This window comes from Squalius cephalus (genome assembly GCF_949319135.1).
Source record: "Squalius cephalus genome assembly, chromosome: 5".
In the NCBI taxonomy this organism is placed as follows: Eukaryota; Metazoa; Chordata; class Actinopteri; order Cypriniformes; family Leuciscidae; genus Squalius; species Squalius cephalus.
In genome coordinates, this window is record NC_137126.1 from 18297335 (window position 1) to 18321431 (window position 24097).

Here is a 24097-nt window from a genome sequence, read left to right on the forward strand (position 1 = left end):
GTCCTTTGTTCACCAGAGGGGGCGCTAATGAACAACAGAGGAAGACCGAGAGCTAGAGCCTTTTTCTTGTACACTTTATCATGAGGCAGATCAGTTTTCTGACTTTAACAAACAGGTTCTGAAAACTGAGCTGAGATCAGTGGTTTCCTGATAGCCATGTATGGAGGCATAATATTGAATTTTCTTTGCATGTCAGAATAACAGTACAATGTACACTACCATTCAAAGGTTTGGGGTCTGGTAGATTTTGTTTAAAAGAAGGCTCTTATGCTCACTAAGGCTGCATTGATTTGATAAAAAAATACAGCAAAGCACATAATATTGTGAAATGTTATTACCATTTAAAATAACTCTTTTCTATTTTAATATATTTGAAAATGTAATTTATTCCTGTGATGCAAAGCTGAATTTTCAGCATTGTTATTCTATTCTTCAGTGTCACATGATCCTTCAGAAATCATTCTAATATGCTGATTTGCTGCTCAAGAAACATTTCTTATGATTATCAATGTTGAAAACAGTTGTGCGGCTTAATATATCTGTGTAAAAAAAGGATTTTTTCATTGTAAAAGAAAACTTTTGTAACATTATAAATGTCTTTCCTGTCACTGTTGATCAATTTAATGTCCTTGCTGAATAAAATATTAATCTCTTTAACACAAAATATAAGTATTTGTAAGTATTTTCCTTTTGTGATATTGGCATATTGGTCAGGTATTCTGCCATGTTGCAGTCTACATTATATTTAGGGAAAATTAGTTTTTCTCCAGTGAATTTAGTATTTTTATTATGCATTTTGTATGAAACATCTTAGGTTTTCATATATTTTACTTAGAGTAAGTAGGATAAATACACATTTTATTTAGTTATTAGTCTAATGCTAATCATGTTCTACAAGTGATTTATTTTTTTTATTTTTTTTGGTAATCTTGGAGTCTCACATGTTTTTCAGCCAGTTCTTGTTTTGTGAGTTTGCCCAAGACATCACATTGGCACCTATATTGTTGTGCAGTATGGCATACAGGGTTTGAATTTTAGATTGGCCAATTGTTCTTTGGAGTGTATCCACTACTGCTTTGTTGATATGATTCTAAGAGAGTGAGGATGGGTTTGACTAGTTGCCTCTTGGCAGGTTGTAACAATTGTCTGTTGTAGCCCAAACACTGTCATGTTGGCAAAGGTCAGTATATATACTTGAAAACGTATACACATGCCACAAATAAGTGCAGTCGTTACCTCTCAGTACAGTCAGGTGTGTTGTCCTCACAGTGAATCCCACTAAATCCAGGTGGACAGGTACATGTGTAACTGTTCACACAATCAGTGCAGTTCGCACCATTTTTACACGGGTTACTATCACATTCATTAATGTCCTCCTCACATCTGCTGCCCCGGAAACCTGGTAGGCAGGTGCAAGTGAAGGCATTCACTGCGTCTTTGCAGAAGCCACCGTTGCTGCAAGGGTCTAGAGGAAAGAGATGAGATTAGACATCAAGTCAAGTCAACTCAAAGCAGTTTTACAGTGATAACAGGAAAATAATGCAACAAAGACTGTTTTGGCTATACAGCAGCTCTAGAAGAAAGTCATTGTCCAGTTTAAGTAAGTTCAGCGTTGAATCGTTTCCGTTGTAAAAATCATTAGTTATTCAATTAGGGGCGATTTACACAACACCATTTTCAACTGAAAACAGAAAACTTTTAATGCGTTATGGCCATTCATTTTCATGACAACGGCGTTTTGGTGGCCTGAGAATGCAAACTTTGAAAGGTTTTTGAAAACGATACCGATTATCATCTCCATGTAAACTTCAAAAACGTGAATGGAAAATGAAAGCGGTTACGGCATGCACATGCGGTTTTTAGTACATCGTTGTCGTGTAAACACAGTTCAGTTTTCATACAATGTAGTCAAAGCTTATCAATATTATTAAGAATAATAAGTGTCCCCATGACAAAATAAACTAGATCACGTGTCAAACTCTGCTCCTGGAGGGCCACTGCCCTGCAAAATGTAGCTCCAACCAGTTCCAAAACACCTGAAGTTTCTAGTAATCCTGAAGACCTTGATTACCTGGTTCAGGTGTGTTTAATTAGGTTTGGAGCAGTGGCCCACCAGGAATCTAAGCTTGACACTCCTACACCAGATCGAAATAATGATGAAAAAGGACACTAACTGGGCTTGCAGTCGTCAATGTCCGTCTCACAGTTGCGGCTAGTGTAGCCCGATTTGCAACTGCATTTGTAGCTGCCAATAGAGTTTTGACAGATGGCGTCATTTAGACAAGGGTTTTTGACACATTCGTTAATGTCCACCTCACACGTTTGGCCTACAAGAGGGAGAGCGCAAAATATGAATACAGTTATGCATAGTATTGATGCTAGGGCAGAATTTCCAGTTAGGTTTGTGAAGTTTGTACCTTGCCATCCCTCAGGGCACACACAAGAGAAGCTCTCGTAGTCTTCAGACTCCTTGCATACACCTCCATTCTTGCAAGGTTTAGGGCTGCACGGGGCCAACAGGGTCTCACAGTTCTCGCCTGGAAAATTAAATATCAAAATACAAAGCATTAAAACAACTTCCATTCAGATTGGATATGTTGTTTTTCTATGCATAAATCTGTCTTTCAAGGTGTTTTCTTTTTGCATTTAAGAGGTGACGTTCTTCCGTTAAGAAGGCCTAAATTTAGAAGGTGACACTATGTTTCAGCACAGGTTCTGTCACGACTCCTCTTTTCTCTGTTGGAGATTAGCCTGTCAGTCCTAGCAAAGCAAAGCACATTTGGCCTATCTGTTTCCACGACGGCCGGACCCTGCAGGAAGCCAGCAGGTTTTCCTGCCATTGTCTGGCCATTTGCGTTTCTGTGAGAGAGGAAGTAGGGCAAACAGGAAACATGACAGGCTACTGTTCCCACCCTGGTACGAACAGATTCTTGTTATTCTTGATATGATGCTTTGTGGATTTTTCCAAAAAAGAAAGACACTGGGAATTAATATAATTTCTGTTCCAGAGGCAGAACATCATTTTCTGTTTTGTCAAATAACACAGTGAGAGGAAAGAATGTGTTGTCTGCCTAAATCACATTTTCCTGTATTGTCAACAGAGATACTTGCAGGGCTCATTGTCAACAAACAGGGACTAGATCGATGGAGGGGGGTCTCTTGTTCCTGACATTGAAATTGCAGCTTCACAAGCTACAAACTACTCATCAGTTAAAGTGGTTTAAGTAACGAACAAAAAGTTATAGGTGAAGTTTTTAGTTTTCCAGGCTTTTAATTATTCAATTAATAAATAACTACTTTTTATGTCTTAAAAGCTTTATTTAAATTTATTAAAATGTACTCCTCAAGAAAATGGATTAAAAATATTGATGAATCATCTTGCACACTTTTTGTTTATTAAAATGCTTCTATAATGAAAATGTCCCCTTCTCACTAGCAAATCATTGATCACAGCTGTGTCTTAAACTAAAGGCTATAGGCTGTTTAAAAGTAAATTGCCCACTCCAATTTCCTGTTTCAAAAGGAAATACATCAACACAGGAAAAAAGCTAATTGTCAAGATATCATGGGGGTTTTAAGGGGCAATATCTTTTTAAATAACCAGAATTTTTTTTTTAATGTTTTATTTTATTTGATTCTTTTTTCAATATTTGTCAGTACTTTTAAAAAACAGTATAAATCAGGGATTTTGATGTAAAATATTTATTTGAAGTACCCCATGAGATGTTATATTATTTTTCAATAATTAAACAATACATTTGCATGTTCTCTGATGTGGGGTCACATGGGTCACATGACGTACAGGTAAACTAAAAAGTATTTTTATATCTATTTTTTTTTAAGATTTTTTTTTTTTTTTAAATATATATATATATATATATATATATATATATTCATTTAAAATTTTAATTAAAACGTAATTAATTATTAGTTCATTATTAATTAACTTAATTCATTATTCGTTTTTAATCAACTCCTGAACCCCATGGGGTTCTCAAACCCAGTTTAGAAAATCCTAGTTAAAACAGCTAAACAGTCAAAGCTACATAATGAGAAAATTATCATGAATAAAACTAAACTCATACCAGTGTAAGGCAGCAAACAGTTGCATTTATATCCGGCCACGTCATCAATACAGGTTCCTTGATTCAAGCAAGGGTTGGAGGCGCATTCATTGATATTAGTTTGGCAGTTGGGACCTATAATCAAATGTTAGAAAGAGTTTGATATGGGGGTCAAAGGGCATCCCATATAGTTACAATACATTAGCAGAATAAATGATACGAACCACTGAAGCCGGCGCGGCATGTGCAGACGTAGCCACTGGTCATGTCCTTACAGGTGCCTCCATTCATACAGGGGTTGGACTCGCACTCATTGTTGTTGATGTCACAGTTGATACCACTCCATCCCGAGTCGCAAATACAGTTATATCTGTAAGAAACAAGATCTGAATTTTACATTTGGCTATTTTTGTGAAAACGGGGTTCGTACAGATTCTGTAAAATAAAATTCCAGGACTTTCAAGGACTTTTCAAGCACTACTTTTTTGGATTTCAAGGACTTCAATCAGCACTTATCAAACAATATCTTTTTATTTTTATCTATTCATTTATTTATTTTTTTATTTTTTTACTCAAATTACATATATATGGTATCTGATGTTTCACTTCATAGAGATCAATCCATTGACCAGTGCTGTCAGGCATGGACATTGAAACCACTGAAAGGATATTGAAACTGATTTTTTTTTCCATGAATATATGATTGACCTGAAGAATGAAAGTTGTATTATATACTTATCATAAACTTAATATCATGCTCATAGCCATGTGGAATAGCTCTATAGCTCAGACAGACTGCAGCGTTAATTTTGCGTGAAACGATTGTATTTTCTCGAAAAAATTCAAGCACTTTTCATGCTCCTCTTCAAAAATGTGGCTGTTTATAAGGATTTTCCAGGACTTCAATTTCAAAAAGTAAAATTCAAGTACTTCAAGCACTTTAAGCATCTTGTACGAACCCTGCTAACAGATTTGGACCAGTTATCTTTCACTGCTGAAAAATCCAGCAGTTAAAGCCAGCTTAAAGTGATTTTATAGTATATGGTTTCTGGCTGGTCCCAACTGGTCATAGGCTGATCTAGACCAGCTAAGGGATTTGATGAACAAAACATCACTAAATCTAAAAATGAGTTGAGCTGGTTTGCTGGCCATACGCTGATTTCACGCTGCCGTTATTTTGAAATCGAAAGCGAGGCTCCGGTGGGAAGAAAACCGGAAGTGTCGCCTTTAATCATAGGAGAGTCTTGAATGCGATGGCGTATTGTTGTGTTTAATGATGTTGTGTCAATTCTAAAACTGTACATACATTTCTTTAATACTTTGGACTATATACAGTGAAATTCATTTATAAATAAAATAATTTTTTTATATAATTCAGAAAGTAAAAAAAGAAGCAGGAATGAACTATATACATATCCTATATTGGATATTAACATCCAAAAGTGTAAATCGCGGCAGCAGCTTCAGGTTGGTAGTCCAAAGGCATTGTTGTTTATCTTTACTTCCGGGGGTTTTCCCACCGGAGCCTCACTTTCGATTTAAAAATGGCGGCTGCGTGAAATCAGCGTATAGCTGGTGTACACTAAGTCTCACAGCCTGGCCAAGATTGTTTGCAGCTGGTTTAACTGGCTAGCAAACTGGCCTCCCAGATTAACCAACTGGAAAGTGCCAAATCCACTGGGTTTTTTTGTCTTTGTTTTTTTAGCAGGGTTTGACCCAGTAAGCCATCTTGGTCATAAAGCAAAAACAACTGGTATGACTTGGTTTTTCAGGCAAGGTTGTGAGACATTGTTTAGTAGGTGTAATAAAAACCTATGATTTGTGCAACTTTTAGCTGCTTATATGTTTGTTTATTAGATTTGATATACACTACCCTTCAAAGGCTAGGGGTCAGTCAAATGTTTAAAATGTTTTGAAAGAAGTCTCTTATGCTCACCAAGACCAAAACGATCAAAATGTATTCGATCAAAAATACAGTAAAACATTAATATTGTGAAAAATTATTACAATTTAAAACAACTGTTTTCTATCTTAATATATTTTAAAATGTAATTTATTCCTGTGATGTCAAGCTGAATTTTTAGCATCATTTCTCCAGTCTTCAGTGTCACATGACCCTTCAGAAATCAGTATGCTGATGTGTTGCTCGAGAAACAAAAACATAATGTATTCAAAATCTTTTGTAACATGTCATGTTGTAAATGTCTCTACTATCCCTTTGATCAATTTAATGCATCCTTGCTGAATAAAAGTATAAATTTCTTTTAAAAATATAACAGACACAAAACTTTTGAATGGTAATGTATGTAAATAATACAAACCCATTGACTTTGTCTTCACAGTGTCCATGGATACAGGGGTTGCTAAGGCATTCGTTGAGCTGTGATTGGCAGGTAGTGTCGTGATACCCCTCTCTGCACAGACATTTAAAGCCATTGACTCCATCAATGCAGGTTCCACCATTCTGACAGGGGTTGATGGCACATTCATCAATATTGATGTTACACATTTTCCCTAAAAAAAAAGAACGAATTATGAAAATGGTTAGTGTCACATGTCTTATGGTAGTCAAAATAACTTCTGAATCGACAGCATTCATTGGGCAATTCCTTGTTTTTCTTGAAATCCTAGGCTTAAGGTCCAGCTTTTAGACTCCACTTCAGGCAGCACCACTATTCACCGAACGCAATGCCCAGCATAAAGGCAGAGGTTTCATTTGTCACTTGTCTTTAAAGCAATGGCCAACTTCCCCCTTTTAAAAGATCGACTTTCACAAATCTTTTGCAAATCTTTTCTCCTTTCAAACTCCCAGATGTCCTGGAGATCTCTAGCTGAATGGGGGAGCGGGCTGGCTTGCGTGTTTGCTCGGCAGGCGGGGGATTGGGCGAGACTGTAAGCCAACACCGCGGCCCGGGCCGAGTGTCTGCTCGCTGGCCAGCTGTCTCTCCCCACCCTGCTTTGTTGCCTGTCTCACCTGTTGAACTCTTTGTTGACTCCCCATCTCTTCTACACTGATAAAGACCTGAGCTCAGTATACCACCTTGACTGCCTTTTCACCACATACTTTTCCAAAGCTCAAAAGACATAGTGGAGTATGTTTCATTTAAGTACCAACTTTGTCCAAGATTTTTCTACTAAAAGACAAAAATAAGACATTTGTTAACATGCAGTTTAGAGTTATGCAATGGATGTGGCTAGTATAGCTCAGATAATTTAATATAGCTCAGGAAGAATTTGATGTTTGAGTTCATACTGAAATCTCTTTGATATCTTGGCAAATCAGAGCACAGTTTGAGACATTGTTTAGACCTCTTATGAAATTCTAACCTCTATTTTCTAACCTCTGCACACTAGACCACATATTCTCTCTCCAAAGCCCCGCCCTCTCAAGACATGTCAGCCAATCAGGTGTTAGCAAACCAAAAAATGATTGTCTGAAAAACTGTGCCTTTTTTTTTTTTTTTTTGCTGTTTATAAAGTCTCAGGACACTTATTTTAGTGGCTTTATTTTTTTCCCCGGAACCAGTTAAGCATAAACCCCACACGATTCTGAAGATTTCACTGGTCATGTTGATTACTTACACAACACTGAAACAAATACTAACCCTTAACCCTATCCTTAACCTTAGTATAGTGTTGGTAGCACATCCTGATAGAGAGCATTACTGTTTGTCCCGGTCAGATACATCAGTGATATTTCTGAACTCTGACCTGAATCCATAAAGTCTGAACTTAACTTAACAGGTGAATGAATGGTTGAATGAATGGTTTAGTTGACCATTTGCGCCAAACTGGTTTGGAAAAAGAAAGCATTTCAGTGATATCTGCCTGCTAATAGCAACAATTGATGTGCATTGCATAACATCACCTTTATTGTGTCTTTAATGCTGTCTACAAGAAAATATCGAGATTGATCACCCCCATAATTTGTTTTTGCTTGTTTTTTCTCTCTCTCTTGAGTGAGCAAAACATAAATTAGCTGTTTCCACATAGATCTCTTTCTTTAATTTTAAAGTAAAAGATCAACTGTAATTGTAATTGTTAGCTTTATTTATTTAACATTCATTATTTCCTCACCCTCATCGCTCAAACCGCATACATTGAACACACACACACACACACACACACACACACACACACACACACACACACACACACACACACACACAAGTCATTGAGCTCTTTTAGAGCTGCAGTTGAAGTGATGATTATCAATGAATCATATTCAATTCAAATAATTTCAGTCTGTTTTTCACACTTGTCGACTTTTATAGCCCTTTTATATAGCCCTTTTATATTTTATAGTCCTTGACAGTCCTTATAAGCTTGACAGGCCATTGCCACTATGAACTATAGAAAAGATATTTGTGAAGATACTTTTCTGTGACAGCTTTCCTTCATGTTTCAAAGATAAATAACAGCAAGCATAAACAGATGTTCATTGCTTGGTAAACTATTCGATTAAACTCTCATTTCACATGTTCTTACTAGTTTTAGATTTCAGCACGGTTGCCGTTTATTGGTGTATTAAGCACATAATCTGAGACCACTTACCAGTGTATCCTGGTTCACAGGCACACTCGTAACCATTTATCTTGTCAATGCACCTTCCATAATCGCAGGGATTGCTCTGACAGTCATCTAGGTTAACCTCGCAGTTAGCACCTGTTAAAACACAACAGAATTAAAGTAAATGACCAAAAGAGCTTTTGACAGGTAGGAATTTACTCATTTTTGGTCGTTCCAGTAAAAGTGGCACCTGCGGTTCCTTTTGGGCAGATGCATAAGTAGGCATTCTCACGGTCCTGGCAGGTGCCTCCATTTTGGCACGGCTGACTGAGACACTCATTAATGTTGATCTCACACAGACGACCCATGAAACCTGCACGGCAGGAACAGGTGAAGGATGCCAGGCCGTCTTTACAGGTGCCATAGTGACATGGGTTGGATAGACACTCATCTACATCTGTCTCACAGTGCTGCCCTGTGTAACCTAAAAAGAAAACAGATTCATTTATTATATTTATTATAACAGCATTTTCTCACATTCTGGCCATAAAATGTAAATGTTTTTCCACACTTACAGAAAAAAGATACAAAAGCTGTCACTGGGACGGTACCTTTTTAAAAGGTACATCTATGTACCTTATATAAACTTAAAATGTGCATATTAGTACATTTATGTACACAGTGACAGCTTTTGTACATTTTCTTCTGAGTGCATGACTTTTAGAGCAATTTATAGTTTATTTTCAGTGTATTTACCTAAGAAAATACTGGGTAATATAAGGTAACTCTAATCTTTGTATTTGAAAACCGATAACTGATATATTGGCCAATAAATCTAAATCCAAATTTTTATATAATTTTTGAGAGCCTGATTACAAAAACAAAAGTCTAACCATTAAAAGCCATGCCATAAGCACACAATTATATAGTATCTCTCATTATAATTTAATGTAGCCTATATGACAAACTTGCGCTGCACATGTTGCACTCCAATCATATTTCAAGCAATTCAAAACCATCATGGCGAACAGTGTGCATCTGAAGTGTCTCAGCCGAAAGAAATAATCACTATTTATCGTCTGTAATTTATTGACCAAATTTTATCAGGCCGATAACGATAACATTAAAAATTAACATATATCGGCCGATACCGATATGGTGGCCGATATATCGTACATCCCTAAATACAACTTGATGTTGTTTTATGTATTTAATATTTTTCATGACTTTTTCAGGCTTTAAAAAAATGAAACAAGCAGACAGTTTCTTCATACCTTCAGTGCACTGGCAGGTGTACATGTTGGGCCCATCAATACACTTGGCCCCATTTTTACAGGGGGTGCTAGCACACTCATCGATGTCAAATTGGCATTGGCTACCCGAGAATCCTGAGAGGGAGGTAAGAGGAAAGAGTTGTGGGTCATTACAATCATTCCTCCGGTTTGCACTCACTTCATTCCTCCACACTCGCCTATACAACTAAGCCAGTGTTCATTAATACACGGCAGAAAGCTTTACCCCTCTCTCTCTCTTTCTCTCATGTTTTCAAGCTGCTTTTCAACAAACCATCACGGTGAGAGGGGGAGAAGGGGGTAAAATGGCGGTAAAAACCTTCCAAGGCCTCCTGACCAAGGGCACCAGACAAAGAGGAACTGTCTATTCAGTGGAACGCCAAGCCATGCCGGTTGCCTCCTTTGTCCCGTAGAAGTTTTCCATCACAATGTGCATTCTCCCATCCAGCCTTTGCCCCCCTCTCTGAATCTGTCTCACCAAAAGAGCCCCACGCAACCCCTGACCTAATGCTATTCAGCAACCCTGCTGCTCAGGAACCCCCAACATTTGTGCTTTCTCCCTCAGTTATTTTAATCCTTCGCTAAAGACGTCTGCTGTTCAAATATACAGTCTGAACACATTAAGGGCTACAAATCCATCAGTGCAGAGACTTATGGGACACAGTTGGAGACTAAAGTTCTTCAACAATCTTTTTTTTTTTTTTTTAGAAAGTTGTTGCTATGGAGTTCTTAAGGTAAATCTAATGGATTTGTCTGGGTTGTTTATTGTATGCCTGGTTAAAATCACAAGTCTGATCACATTTAGAAATGTAATTACACATCTTGTTTAATAGTGATAATCCTGATAACAAATTCTTAACTTCCTCATGCCATTCCCAGAGCCCCCCTGGTATCTGTAATCAAGTTCTGTCTCATGAAACTTCAGAAAAACTGGAATATCTTCTGAGCTGCTAATATGCCACATTACAAAAAGCGTCCATTGTAGTTGCTATGGATTCAGTGTGTAAACTACTGAAAAGAATCCCTGTGCCGCATGCTGAAAAGGAGCTCTGATTTCCATCTGAAACAGCGAAGAGGCCTAGCTTCCACTTCTTCAGCTTACCGCCCTCCAAACTCCTCCACACCTCTCTATAGTCCCGGTAGGCCCCTTTCCTTACACAACCTCATCATGCCTAACATTGTACCTCCACTCTACCCCTTTTTATTTATGCATGATTTCCTCTGCATCTTAAATATGTCGTTCTCCTACAAGAAGAGCCTTTTTCATAAACCTACATTTTCAACTATATTATTTTCGCATCATTGGAGCTGGACAAAGTATCAAAGTAGAGTAGAATAATAAAAAAAAGTTATATATCTACTGTGAACAACATTCAAAACATTTTAATATGTAGTCATTAAATAATTAATTGAAAGAAAACATTAAAATATTTAGAATTTCTAAATTAATGAAATTAAAAACTAAATTTCTCAGTTTAATAAATATTTTAAACATATTTTTAATATGTTTAAAATTATAAATCATATAAAAACATATTTTAAACATACTACTTTAATATGTAGTCATTAAATAATTAATTGAAAGAAAACATAAAAATATTTAGAATTTCTAAATTAATGAAATTAAAAACTAAATTTCTCAGTTTAATAAAGATTTTAAACATATTTTTAGTTTTTTTATTTAAAATTAAATATAAAAATATAAAATGTCTATAATATTTATATTAAAATGCTTATATAACAAATAAGTGTTCTTATTTTGTGAATATATTCAGTTTTATATTCACAATTTTACAGTATATCTGACTAATTTCAGAACAATTCAAATTTAAAACACTGACAGACTTATGAACACAATAAATGCCATAAGTAGATTTTTGCAACGCATGAAATGAAATGCAAATGAACAAATGAAATGCAGTACTGTGCAAAAGTCTTAGGCACGTTAGTATTTTCACAAAAATAAAACACACAAAAAAAAGGTTTTAAGCAAGTAATTTATATCTTTTGCTGTAGTGTATCAGTAGGAAATATCAGTTTACATTTCCAAACATTCCTTTTGCTATTAATTGTAAGAATTGTAATTAATAACAGTAATTAATTGTATAAAAAAAGAGAGATTTTTGTGTGCCAACAGTCTGACAACAGCCGGTATGATCTGATCTCACCATCATCGAGTCAGTCTGGGATTACATGAAGAAACAGAAAAAACTGAGACAGACTAATGTCTTCAAGACTTCAAGACGCTTGAAGAAACAGACCAGCAAAGCAACAGTACTGTGAAAAGTTTTAGGCACTTGTGTAAAAATGCTGTAAAGTGAGGATACTTTCAAATAGATGTCATAAATAGATGATATTTATCAATTAACTTCTATTAACTAAATTAAAGGGGACCTATTATGCCCCTTTTCACAAGATGTAAAATAAGTCTCTGATGTCCCCAGAGTGTGTATGTGAAGTTTTAGCTTAAAATACAGATCATTTTTTACAGCATGTTTAAATTGTCACTTTTTGGTGCTCAGAAAAACGCTCTGTTTTAGTGTGTGCCCTTTAAATGCAAATAAGCTGCTGCTGCACGACACAGGGGGCGGAGCTCCATGAGCTCGCGTTGCGCTCAGTCTCAGGACAATTTCATCTCATGGAATGATGATAATATCAGAAACCCTCAGTAACGGTGTTCATTTCTTTGAAAACAAAATAATTCCACCTCGCCTTCAGCGGCTGCCTCAGATTTCGGGAGTAAATAAAGAGAGAGCTATGTGGTTTAATACAGTAGTTCCCAATTCCAGTCCTCGTGACCCGCTGCTCTGCACATTTTGTAGGTCTCTCTTATCTGACACACTCAGGTCAGTTCATGGAGTCTCTCCTAATGAGCTGATGATCTGGTTCAGGTGTGTTAAATAAGGGAGACATACAAAATGTGCAGAGCAGTGGGTCACGAGGACTGGAATTGGGAACCACTGGTTTAATACATCCAGCCACACAACACCTACAACGCTTGGGAGCCATTCTCGTCAGTGCAGCAATGGCGGATGTGTACAACTCGCTGTGAACTCGATCAGGGCGGGTCTATGTTAAAACGGCAGTGTCTGTCAACACACTCGTGGGCGGGGCCTATGGCTTTAGTGATGTCACTAAAGCCGCATTCTGAAAACAGGTCGTTGCGAGACACTGATTATGATTTATGGGGATTAATAAAAAAGGAGTGAGTGGATTTTTATCACTATTGGGTGGTTGTGTGCACACACTGCCAAAACACATTTATGTCCAAACAGCATGCAAAAGTGAATTTTGCATAATAGGTCCCCTTTAAATCAATATTTTGTGTGACCACCCTTTGCCTTTAAAACAGCTTTTGTCCTAGGCACGCTTTGCAGGTAGGTTTATTTAGTCTGTCTCAGTTTTTTCTGTCTCTTCATGTAATACCAGTGGTGAGATCAGATCATATCGGCTGTTGTCAGACTCCTTGTGCACACAAAAATCTCACTGCATTATTATAATTAATGGCGAAAGGAATGTTTGGAAATGTAAACTGATATTTCCTACTGGGACACTACAGCAAAAGATATAAATTACTTGCTTAAAACCTTTTTTTTGTGTGTTTTATTTTTGTGAAAATACTAACGTGCCTAAGACTTTTGCACAGTATTGTACATCAACTTATTCAAGAAGTCTAAAAATTCTAACTTTCCAAAAGCTTTCATATGGATTATTCGGAACATTTTAGCCCTGGCTGTGTAAGCCTGCCTCAGGGCAAGGATTAGTGTTCTCCTCTCTCTTCTGTCCTGGGAGGTGATTGACCCCTGTATGCTCACCTGTGGGGCATTCACATTGGTAGTTGTTGATCTTGTCGATGCACTTCCCATTGTTGAGGCAGGGCATGCTGGAGCACTCATCAGTATTGATCTGGCAGAAGACTCCCTCGTACCCTGCCAATTAGCATAGGGGAATTAGCTCCAGATCTAACAAGAGAATTCAGCCTGCCTTAGCGATGCTATTAGTGTTTCTTTTGTCTATAATAAACACAATATATCAGCTTTATGTAGACAGGCATCAGTATAATTAGAGCTACAGCCAAAAAAAAAAGCTATTTTTTGGATCACAGGTTGGTCATGTGAGGTAATGACATCACCAGTATGAGGTAATATATAGTGAGCATTTAGATATAGACTGTGTCCAAAACCAAATGCAGCAATTTTTTTGGATTACCTGGCATACAGATGCAATGGAAGCCTCCAATTTGATCCAAACAGGTAGCATCATTCTGGCATGGGTTAGACATGCACTCGTTTATGTCCAGTTCACATCGAGCACCCACATATCCCTGCAGACATTTACACTGGAAGGAACCTTTTGTGTTTATACACTTTCCAGCATGTTCACAAGGGTTTGCACCTAAAAAAGAGACACAAAACGATTTTTATTTAATCCATCCGATCACTAATACATTCAGGTTGGCAGGGTGTTTTAAGTGGTTGCTAGGGTGTTCTGGGTGGTTGCTGTGTTGTTCAAGTGTTCATTTTATTCAGGTTTGTTTTTTTTAAAGAAGCCATTACTCACCCAGTGAGCATTCGTCAACGTCTTGGTCACAGGCTGGGCCAACATAACCCAGAGGACAGGTACAGATGGCCTTGCCGTTGACTGGGTTGGTGTCACAGTTTGAGCCTTTCTGACATGGGTTACTAATGCAAGCATCATTCAGGTGACACAGCAGACCTAAGACATCGATACACACAATAAAAATTAGCTTGTACAGAAATCTATGCAATAAAAATGAGTTAATGTCTCCTATTTAAACAGCATGGCAGGTTTTAAAGACCTCATGAAATCAAAACAAATGTTGGTTACACTTTATTTTAAGGTGTCCGTGTTACAGTGTAATTATACATTTAAGTACTGAGTAATAATAATTAACTACATGTACTGACTATAGGGTTAGGATAGGGGCTTGATATTAACTTTTTTGCTCCCCAGCCACTGTGGTTAGTGGTTTTCCAAAGTTATCAGCTACTCAGCATTTTCACTGGCCACAATTTTGACATCAATACCATTGAGAAAAACTGTCATATAGATATTTTTTTCTATTATCTCATCATTTGGCAGCAGGTATATTAGGCTGCTGTCACTTTAAGACCTGACGCACAGATCCATTATACTGTTACACATGCATTTTCTTTCTCAACTATAACTGACTGTGTTTACATGAATACTCGCCAAAACCAGCATTTTTTTTTTTTTACATTAATTTGTGTTTTTTTGACTGTTTAAGTGCAATAAGCAGTAAAAAAGAACTCAATTTAGTACTGAGAGGCGGCTTTATGTGTGCAAACTTTGGGTGTGAGCACAAAAGCTAAAAGGATGAGTAAAATTATGCAAAATATGCGCAATCCTATGCCGGGGCAATTCATTAGAAGCAAATGAGACGAGTGAGAGAGTGGAGGCAGGTTTGTGTGTGAACTCGCTGTCAGAGAGATGAGAAAGCACAGCTTGTATCATGTATCAATTCAGCAGAAAATGAGTATTGGAAGCGTTTCAGATATTTCGATTATCGATATTTATCAAAAAATTTATATTTCTGACAACACTAAATTGCACTTAGTTTATTATTTCAGATGATTTTTGATGACTACAATTTAAACATGCATATATTATATATATAATTCAACCTGCCAAATTGGCTAGTAGGAGTGACTGCGTTACACGCCACTGCTGAAATCCACATGCATAATACCAAACCCTGATTAGGATTAAGGTGTGGTTTAGGTTAGTTGCATGCAGTTTATGCACAATTTATAGTAATTACTATAGCAACTACATGTGTTACAAGATGTGTAACAAGAACACTGTAAAATAAAGAGTTACACATAATGTCATGACACTTAATCCATGGCTATTAACTTTACATCATCTATGTGCAAGTGTACATACAATACGGACTAAATTCATTTTAGCAGATTAAAAAAGCAAATTGATATGTCCCATCTTCTTTTTCAATAGAAAATAAGTAAAACAAGTGGTCCATTAAACTAAAAATAGGGTATTTAAATTATCTTCAGTGGTTTTGCTCAAAGCTCTCAAAGCTAATGCTCTAAAAAAAGAAATGAGTGCCTCAAACCAAGATTCAGTTGCATGTGAAAACACTATGCACACCTGTGCGCCCGTGAGGACATTCACAGAGGAAGGAGGCCACCCGATCATGACATGTGGCTCCTGCGTGGCAGGCAGCATCTGCGCAGTCATCGATGTTCTCGCTGCAGTCATCCCCTGTCCAGCCGTTCACACACACACAGTTGTATCCACCCTGCGTGTTCAAGCATGTACCACCGTTCTGGCAGGAATTGGGCATCAGATCGCACTCGTTGACATCTTCGGTACAGAACTGACCTGAGGAATTAATATACAAATATATATAGCTGTTAATTTCACTGCAAAATACAGCATGTACCTTTCTAAACAGAGATAGGGTTTGAGTAGGCAGTTGGTACCTGTCCACTCTGGCTTGCATTGGCAATTGTAAGTGTTCACTCCATCCACACAGGTCCCTCCGTTAAGGCAGCGATGGTCTGGACAGTCATCAATGTTCTCCTCGCAGTTCTGACCACTAAAGCCTGGAAAGAAAGAAGCAATTTCATCAAAAAATTTCTTAAAAATCTAGTTTCAAAAGCCAGAAGCAACAAGACTGTTTACATGCCCATATCAGGCACTGCCCATATTTTTGAGCAGCAAATCAGCATTTTAGAATGATTTCAGAAGGATCATGTGACACTGAAGACTGGAGTAATGATGCTGAAAATTCAGCTTCGCATCACAGGAATGAATTACATTTTTAAAACACATTGTAATAGAAAACAGTGGTAACACTTTATTTTGCAGTATCCTTGTTACATGTACTTACAGTAGTAATAACTGTAAATTATGAATAATTACATTCAACTAACCCTAAAAAAAACTCTAATCCTGACTCTATAGTAAGTACATTTTAATAATATTACTCAATACTTAAATGTACAATTACACTGTAACAAGGGCACCTAAAAATAAAGTGTACCCAAAACAGCAATAATATTTTACAATATTATTGTTTTTATAATATTACTGTTTTTTTATCAAATAAATTCAGCCTTGCTGAGTTAAGAGACTACTTTCAAAAATATAAAAAAATCTTACCAAACACAAAGTTTTGAACGATAGAGTACCTATACAATTTTATTCCACATATGAAAGTGAGTCCAGAACTGAATTTTTTTGAATGTCAGAGATTTTTGCTTCACAGTATCATCCAAAACACGTGAACATAGCCTGTAACTTTCGAGCAGGGTGAATTAAAAAATCAGCACTAAACCCATAAATTCAAATATACTAGACATGGATAAATATTTGAGCAACTGTTTGCTGACAGAATTCATGTCGCCTTGCAAAGAACTAAATATTTATATCAGATTGCACAGCACCGATCCTTTAACACAAACATGAAAATTTGATTGTTTCCCAGTATAAACAGAGGGATAAAATGTTGTGAAACTCCCTATTACATTCGAAAACAGTTGTTACAGTTGTTGCGGTCAACAGTCTTCCTTTCTGAGAAGGCTGGCAGTACCAGGGCGCTGTTAGAGGCACCAACGACAACGACTTAACCGACTCTAACCACAATTTCCTACGATTTAACGCCAAAAAGTTCAGTTAGGATATATTTAATAACTGATCACATTATATAAAATGAATTCCTTTTTCAAAACCCAAGAATGCATGGAATAAAAAAAGTGAGAAATGACTTTGGTGGTGTTTCCTTACAGCTGAGGTTTAGGTTATGTTTGTCTGACATGATAAGAGTTCCATTCAGGTCCAAAGTAGTGACAGGAGACAAGGACACACACACACACACACACACACACACACACACACACACACACACACACACACACACACACACACACACACACACACACACACACACACACACACATTCTCCCAACGCTGACTCTAGCCTAGGGACACCAGCATAAGGATGTTGTCGTTCAGACATTTCCTCACGATAAGCGCAAATATTTTCCTGCCGGCCTGTTCACACACACACACAGACACACACACACACACACACACACACACACACACACACACACACACACACACACAGAGAGAGAGAGAGAGAGCTGCAGTGGAAGTGCAGATACTATGACTAGACTGGGTTTAAATGAGGCTGAGAGAAGGGCATGCTGGAAAACGTAGCCTATCCCATGTTCCAAAGTTGTGGGAAACACTGATACTGCGTTGTTATTGCAAACTCACTGAGCTCATCTGAAATCTCTACCTTCAGTGTTGACCCGGACAGAAGGCCGATATCATTTGTCTTGCCACTGGAACTGATGTCGTCAACAGGACACTTTTGAGTCAAAATAAGCAGAGTGGATTTCCTCTGAGTGATCAAAGTTAAGAGGCTGCCATTGATTCGTCATTTAATGAACTCATTTGTTATGTAACTAATGTCAGTTAAAGCCTTCATTGTTATTAAAAAGATTAAAGATTCAAGCCATGTACCCCATAATCATGAGGGGTGTTTAAGACATTGTGGCTTTGAATTGTTAGCATGGTAAACAACTGTTAAGCCAGGAAAGGGTATATGCTAGAACAAGTCTGCTAAATACATAATCACATAGATTATGCATTACATTAGACACAGGCAATATATCAAATATTCACAATATATTCATGGTGATTCAGCTGGCCAAATAAAATAAGGCAACACTGTGAATATTGCAATTATTTTAAAGCTACTTTTTATTTTGACCAATAAGTTTCCATGTCATGTGGCTTTGTTTTGTCACTACTTACTGTCACAAAGCCAAACTGCATTGTAACTGTATTTTTTATTTACGTATTTTTTATATTCATTTAATAATATTTTAATAATTTATTTTTAAATTATGTGTTTGTGTTTTGATATACTATTCGGTTGATTCATTTATTTATTTTGTAGGGATGCACCAATATGAACGTTGTGGCCGATACTGATAATTCTTTATATTTAAAAGCTGATAACCGATATATTGGCTGTGAAATCTAAATTCAAATTTTTTATATGATTTTTCCCTGATTACAAAAACAAAAGTCTCACAATTAAAGCCATGTCCTAAGCACAAAATTATATATTATGTCTATAATTTCATGTAGCCAATATGACAGACTTGCGTTGCACATGTTGCACTCCAATAATTTTTCAAGCAATTCAAAACCACTGTGGCGAACAGTGTGCATCTGAAGTGTCTCAGCCAAAATAATCTTTATTTATCGGCTGTAAATATATAGACCAAATTTTCTTATCAGGCCAATAACGATAACAATAACAATATTTTATTGCTATATTGTATGTAATTGGTAGAGATTTTGTTAATTGGGGTAATCATATTTAGGATTTTCAATTTAAACTAGATTTACTGTACTTTATACATTTCATTAAATTATTCCAGAGAAAGTACATAAACATTGAGAAAAAGAATATCATCAAAAGAAAGATGGACTCTTATTATTTTGTTAGTCAGAAAGGAACCTGAACTAGTTCCTTTGCTTTGCCAGTTTGGGTGAAGCATATGTAGCATGATTAGTTCAATGCTATCACTTGTAACTAATGGAAATGGTTATGAAAGAATTAAGGATGCCTACCTGGCAAACAGGAGCACTCGTAGCTCGTCTCTCCCTTCTGTACGCAGGTGCCCCCGTGGTAGCATGGTGAGGGGTTACAGGGCTGATAGAGGGTCTCGCAGTGTTTCCCGGTGTACTCCGCAGGGCAGCTGCAGCGATACGTGCCCACCTCGTTCTCACACACGCCACCGTTCTTGCAAGGAGAGGGACTCTGGGCGCACTCATTCACGTCTTGTTTGCAGGTTTGGCCTGAGAAGAAGGGTGTGCAGTGGCAGAGGTAGTCAAAATCAAAGGGACTACACTGACCGCCGTTGGCACAAGGATTTGAGGCACAAGGATCAGCTTGCAGGCAGTTTTTACCTAGTGAATAAGAGCGTTTTAAGGTCAGACTATGCTCTGCACTATCTGGGATTGAGAATTTAGTTCATACTGCTGAAATGCCTCATTTAAAATTGGATTGTGGTCTTACCTGACCAGCCTGGTGGGCATTTACACTTGTAATTGTAGATGCTGGTGAGTTCACACGTGCCTCCGTTTCGGCACGGGGCGCTAAGGCACACATTATTGGTGGGAGTGAGGCACAGTCGGTCCGTGTAGCCCAGGCTGCAGTTGCAGACAAAGTCCACCTTGTTGGCAGAAGTAATCAAATGGCACACGCCACCATTTCTGCATGGGGAGAGGAAGCAAGGGTTGCGGAACTGGCACCCTGAGCCAGCATAAGGATCGAGACACCTGGAGAGTGGAAAGCAACCATAATTCATTAACAGTTAGTTTAAACTGAATTTAGTATATGATTTGAGCTTTATAATCATAAGACCACTTTCTTTGGCTTTAGCCTAGTACGGCATAAAGTGTCAGTGTAAATTGAGGTAACTGGGCTGTATTGCAAATCCCCAAAACTAGACTTTTTTTGGTGGTTTTATATGTAAATTACTGTTAACTGCGTCTAACTTGTCGATATGCTCATACAAATGGAAAAATAACTTTTTATTGGAATCATCCTACAAACAGCTTCCAACTAGTTGCATAGAAAGCTGGGATAGCATTTTAACGTCAGCTTTAAGGGACCATTTAAACAGAGTATGTCTTTGTGTTTAAAAACTTGAAATGCAGGGTAGTGGAATGGAAAAAACGCAAGGACTAGAGAGGTGTTTTTAAAAAGCTGAACTTCTTTTAGAGTGCAACAGTCAAACACATACATCTAGTGCATGTTTATATATAAAAACAATGGAAAAGAAGCACAGAAGTTTCGCTGGCTTTTATTTACTTAGTCCACCACTGAACTGTCATATAATTACTGGTGTGGAATTGGAAATATTAGTTTAAAAAAATTAGACAATGTTGAATATTTAATTGTGCTTGCTCATTATTGCTGCAGTTATTTTCACTTATTTAGATTACTTTTTCCATCACCTAAAGCTCACCTAAAGATGATCTGTAAAAATGTTAATAATTTAAGTTTAAAAATGTATAATATTGATTCTGTACATTATAATGTCATGGTGCCTAAATTCACTTGTAGTTGTAGCATTAATATTGATGTTAATTTTTAAATAATTTAGACAAAATTATTTTTAATAATGGCCATCTATCGGTTATCATCTGTATTGGCCAGAATTTTAGTTTTGTGCATCCTTACATATAATGTATGCTTGAGAAATACATAACAGTATACAGCAGCGAAACACAGCAGCAACAAAAGTGTAAGTACATTTTTATTGTATTGAAGTGAGAAATGAATTCAGATCAAATATCTGGCTGTTTTAAAAGTATAAGAAAGGAAAATGATAGTGCTTTTCTGAATGTTTAAAGTTCTAATCCTTCAAAAGGTTCAAGTCTAATCCTGTTTCAAATGGATTTATGAAAGTCAGCCATCCATCAGCGGCTCTTAGGGAGAAAATCGAGCACCTCAGCCTTTCTGAATGAATCTGAATTCATTCACTCCAAAGACAAGGCAGTGTCTATACAAGGGTCTTTGAACCCAGGGCTAACATTATCAGGACTTCAAAGCTGTCTTCCTCCACCTCAATGCCTGCTATTCTTCTACAGTAGAGAGTCTCCACAGCATCAATCAGGACCTTGGGAATACGGAGACGGCACAGCGAAAACTTTGTAAAAGAGCCGTACAGACTTCATAACAGGTTTTTCCTGGGTTGGCTTGAAAGTAATCTTTTGCCGATTTTACTCAGCGACAAAAAAGGGGCCCTCCCTCGAAAATGACTATGCTGAAATAACCTTTTGCAAAAAGCTAAAGCCATCCAGAGCCTCTGGAATACCTATGCCATGTTTTTGGCCTCGGGGGGCAGCCTGAATATCTCAACACATTCCCAATGCACTGTTCTCTGATCCAAACAGGGCCCCCCTCAGTGGGGTGAGTGTTTTTACTGTGTCTCTCCCAGGATTAGGATGGCCAATAACTTCAACCAAGAAAAGAAAACACAGGGGACTGAGAACCAGGCACGACAAAACCATTAAGTGCGCTGTGGGAACTGCACTGCTGCCCACAATGCTACCTTTCCTCTCATTGTCCCATGGCCACTCTGGCACATTTCTGGAGGTTTGTTTAGGTTTTTGCGATATTACACAAACAACACAAACATCTCATACATAATCAGCACAACAACAAACTCTCTAAAGTTACATAAGTGTTATAAATCCTGACGTCGTAAAAGTTCCTTAGTAGAGAATTGGTTTCTAGTCTGTGAAACAGGCAGAAATAATCATGAATTCAAATCCAATTATAAGTTAAGGGTAATAATCATACATTTGTATTGTTTAATTCTGCAGTCCATTTATTAGGTTTTATGACCATTTCCCAACCTCTCTGACCCTGAGAATTAAACGGTCTGTATTTTGCTGCTGTGCCCTTAAAGTTGTGATAAAATATGGAAGTAGCGACAGATCTTTTCTTCCATATCCGACATTCTCTTGCATATGACCATCAAAAAAGAACTTGATTATAATCATTGGTTGTTGTTTGGATGAAGGCAGATGTGAATGTGAGCTTGTAGTTGATTGTAGGAAAGGAGTGGGTTTAAGCGGACTAAATGATTGGAGAAGTCCTGCATACATCACTAGTTTGTTGGTTCACCGAAAGAGAGTTAAGATTAACATTTTGATAAAAAAAAATAAAAAAATGAAACATGCATGCATGGATGAATTGTTCACAATAAGATCAATAAGATGTGTTTATAAAATATAGGTGCTAAATAGATAAGAACAGCAACATATTTGACAGAATTAATTAGGATTATGCCAATATTTTCTTTTCTTTTCTTTACTTTTGATTTGTTTTTTATGTTTTTGCAAGGGCTTGGGGGGGTTCAAGCTTAGTTGTCAGCTTGGTTTCAAGAAGCATTTTCAAAGTTACAGTATGTCTTCATAGCTTATCAAGCTCTTGTATCACAAAAAAAAAAAAAATGATAACAGCTTTTTTTCAACAAGAATTGAGATCTAATACAGAAAAATTAGGCTGATTTAACCCAGACAACACATCGCTGTGTGCAGTTATGATCTGTACTGAGCTGGAATAATGCAATGAGGGCCTGTGTCGGCCTTCCAAAAAGGCCTCAGGGAGCAGGTGCGCATGCTAATGAGGGAGCGGCAGCTGCTGGTCACAGCGCACCCGACTCCCTGCTCATAAACTCCCCCCACACTTTCCCAAAGAGAATAAGAGGGCCGAGGCAGCAGGCAGTTGAATGGTTTGCCCACCACAGAGCAGAGCAGACAGGCTCCATGAGAAGGCCCATTGTTCCTGCCGCCATTCACAGTGGAGCTGACCGCAGTCTGGGTGCCTCTAACCCCTCTGAGTGAGCATTCAGCTGTTAAACCTCCTCTTCTTTCCCCTCCCTTCCATCCCATCCCAATCCTTCGGTCACCTCTCTATTCCTCTTGTTCTAATCATGGCCTCCCTTTTTAATCTCCCAGCCTCCTCTTCACTTCCTTCCTACTTGGCTGGACTAGAGCTGTAGTCGCACTTCTCCACGTATGCCTTTCACTACCTTCTGCCTTCTCCTTATCTTCAGCAGTTCCTGGTATATCTGGATGATGAGGTCATTACTGAATCACATGCCTCAGCACTGGGCTGAATGTTACTAAGGGTACTAAGCTTGATGTGTTGTTCAATGGCCAGTATCAATATATATTTGCATACTACTACATGAAGATAATTATTGGTATCGGCCAGAATTTAGATATCGGTGTATCCCTTATATTTACTCAAAATTAAATAAAAAATATTTGAAAAAAGAAAATGTGTTTTATCCACTTACAAAGTTATTAGTAGATACTGGCACTGACAAAAGTGGTTACTATCACATAACAGTTAACCATCTGATACTGGTAAGTTCAAATGACCAACTACTGGCAAATTATTTGGGATGGACGATATAACAACCTGTAATTATTTATTGCATGAAATAATTTGATGCAGTAGAGGAACTTGATTTGTACATTGCCTACAGAAAGTGTGAGTTGCAGCCATGCTAAAGTCACTTCCATGTTGCTAGGGTGTTGTTGGTGGTTGCCGGGGCAATGTTTGAGTGTTTTTAGTGTGTTGCTATGCTGTTACTAGGGTGTTTTTTCTGTTTAATCATG

At 37.5% G+C, this 24097-nt stretch overlaps 1 protein-coding gene across 2 annotated transcripts in view; it reads right to left on the reverse strand.

Annotated features, from left to right (window-relative positions):
• notch1b (notch receptor 1b) overlaps window positions 1–24097 on the reverse strand; it is a 47610-nt gene that overhangs the window by 13878 nt on the left and 9635 nt on the right. Inside the window, exons 3-18 of one of the 2 annotated variants that reach the window (XM_079871604.1) lie at window positions 19971–20233; window positions 19523–19861; window positions 16351–16473; window positions 16016–16249; window positions 14426–14581; window positions 14075–14260; window positions 13681–13794; window positions 9848–9961; window positions 8824–9057; window positions 8619–8729; window positions 6386–6578; window positions 4289–4434; window positions 4086–4199; window positions 2418–2537; window positions 2175–2327; window positions 1237–1465 (exon numbers count right to left, since the gene is read on the reverse strand). In XM_079871604.1, the coding sequence (XP_079727730.1) occupies window positions 1237–1465; window positions 2175–2327; window positions 2418–2537; window positions 4086–4199; window positions 4289–4434; window positions 6386–6578; window positions 8619–8729; window positions 8824–9057; window positions 9848–9961; window positions 13681–13794; window positions 14075–14260; window positions 14426–14581; window positions 16016–16249; window positions 16351–16473; window positions 19523–19861; window positions 19971–20233 (2829 nt within the window). The remainder of the gene's footprint in view (window positions 1–1236; window positions 1466–2174; window positions 2328–2417; window positions 2538–4085; window positions 4200–4288; window positions 4435–6385; window positions 6579–8618; window positions 8730–8823; window positions 9058–9847; window positions 9962–13680; window positions 13795–14074; window positions 14261–14425; window positions 14582–16015; window positions 16250–16350; window positions 16474–19522; window positions 19862–19970; window positions 20234–24097) is intronic. The other variant, XM_079871605.1, reaches the window with a different exon arrangement.